The 463-nt window shown below is 18.6% G+C and overlaps 1 protein-coding gene across 1 annotated transcript in view; it reads right to left on the bottom strand.

The window, feature by feature from the left end:
- Window positions 1-51: 51 nt before the first annotated feature.
- Window positions 52-463, bottom strand: part of PGSY75_0419900 (putative phosphatidylinositol 4-kinase) — a gene marked incomplete at both ends in the record, with an annotated part of 6,349 nt that continues 5,937 nt past the window's right edge. The window contains 2 exons of the mRNA XM_018784253.1: window positions 52-184; window positions 351-455. Of these exons, the coding sequence (XP_018643415.1) occupies window positions 52-184; window positions 351-455 (238 nt within the window). Of the gene's footprint in view, window positions 185-350 lie in introns of the transcript that reaches the window.

Below are 463 nucleotides of genomic sequence, written 5' to 3'. Positions count from 1 at the left end.
ATATATATATACAATATTATATGAAAAAAATAAGATTTGTTGCTTAACTTTTCATTGAATACCTTGTTGAATATTCTGAATGTAGTCATATAAAATTGTTGTTATGTTATTGTATGCTTGATGAATTTTATTTATCATAAATATACTCGCATCGTTGTCATTTTTATTTAATTTTAGACGTTTCCTGTAATATAAAGGAAAATATTATATACACACACATATATATATATATTATTACATATGATAATGCATAATAAAAAAAAATATATATATTCATGTATATAATAAATATTTCTTTTTATTTTATTTTTATTTTATTTTATTTTTATTTTATTTTTTTTATTATGTACCTCAACTTTTCAACTGTGTTATATTTAAAGCAGTTTATATCTGAATGTGACAAACTCAAAATGGATGAAATTAACCAATCGCTCTTTTCTCTTAATAATAAATATCTACAAAA

The sequence above is a fragment of the Plasmodium gaboni genome, chromosome 4, assembly GCF_001602025.1.
Source record: "Plasmodium gaboni strain SY75 chromosome 4, whole genome shotgun sequence".
Lineage (NCBI taxonomy): Eukaryota > Apicomplexa > Aconoidasida > Haemosporida > Plasmodiidae > Plasmodium > Plasmodium gaboni.
Note: the sequence above shows the minus strand (reverse complement) of the source record. Positions and strands in the feature narration are given on the sequence as shown.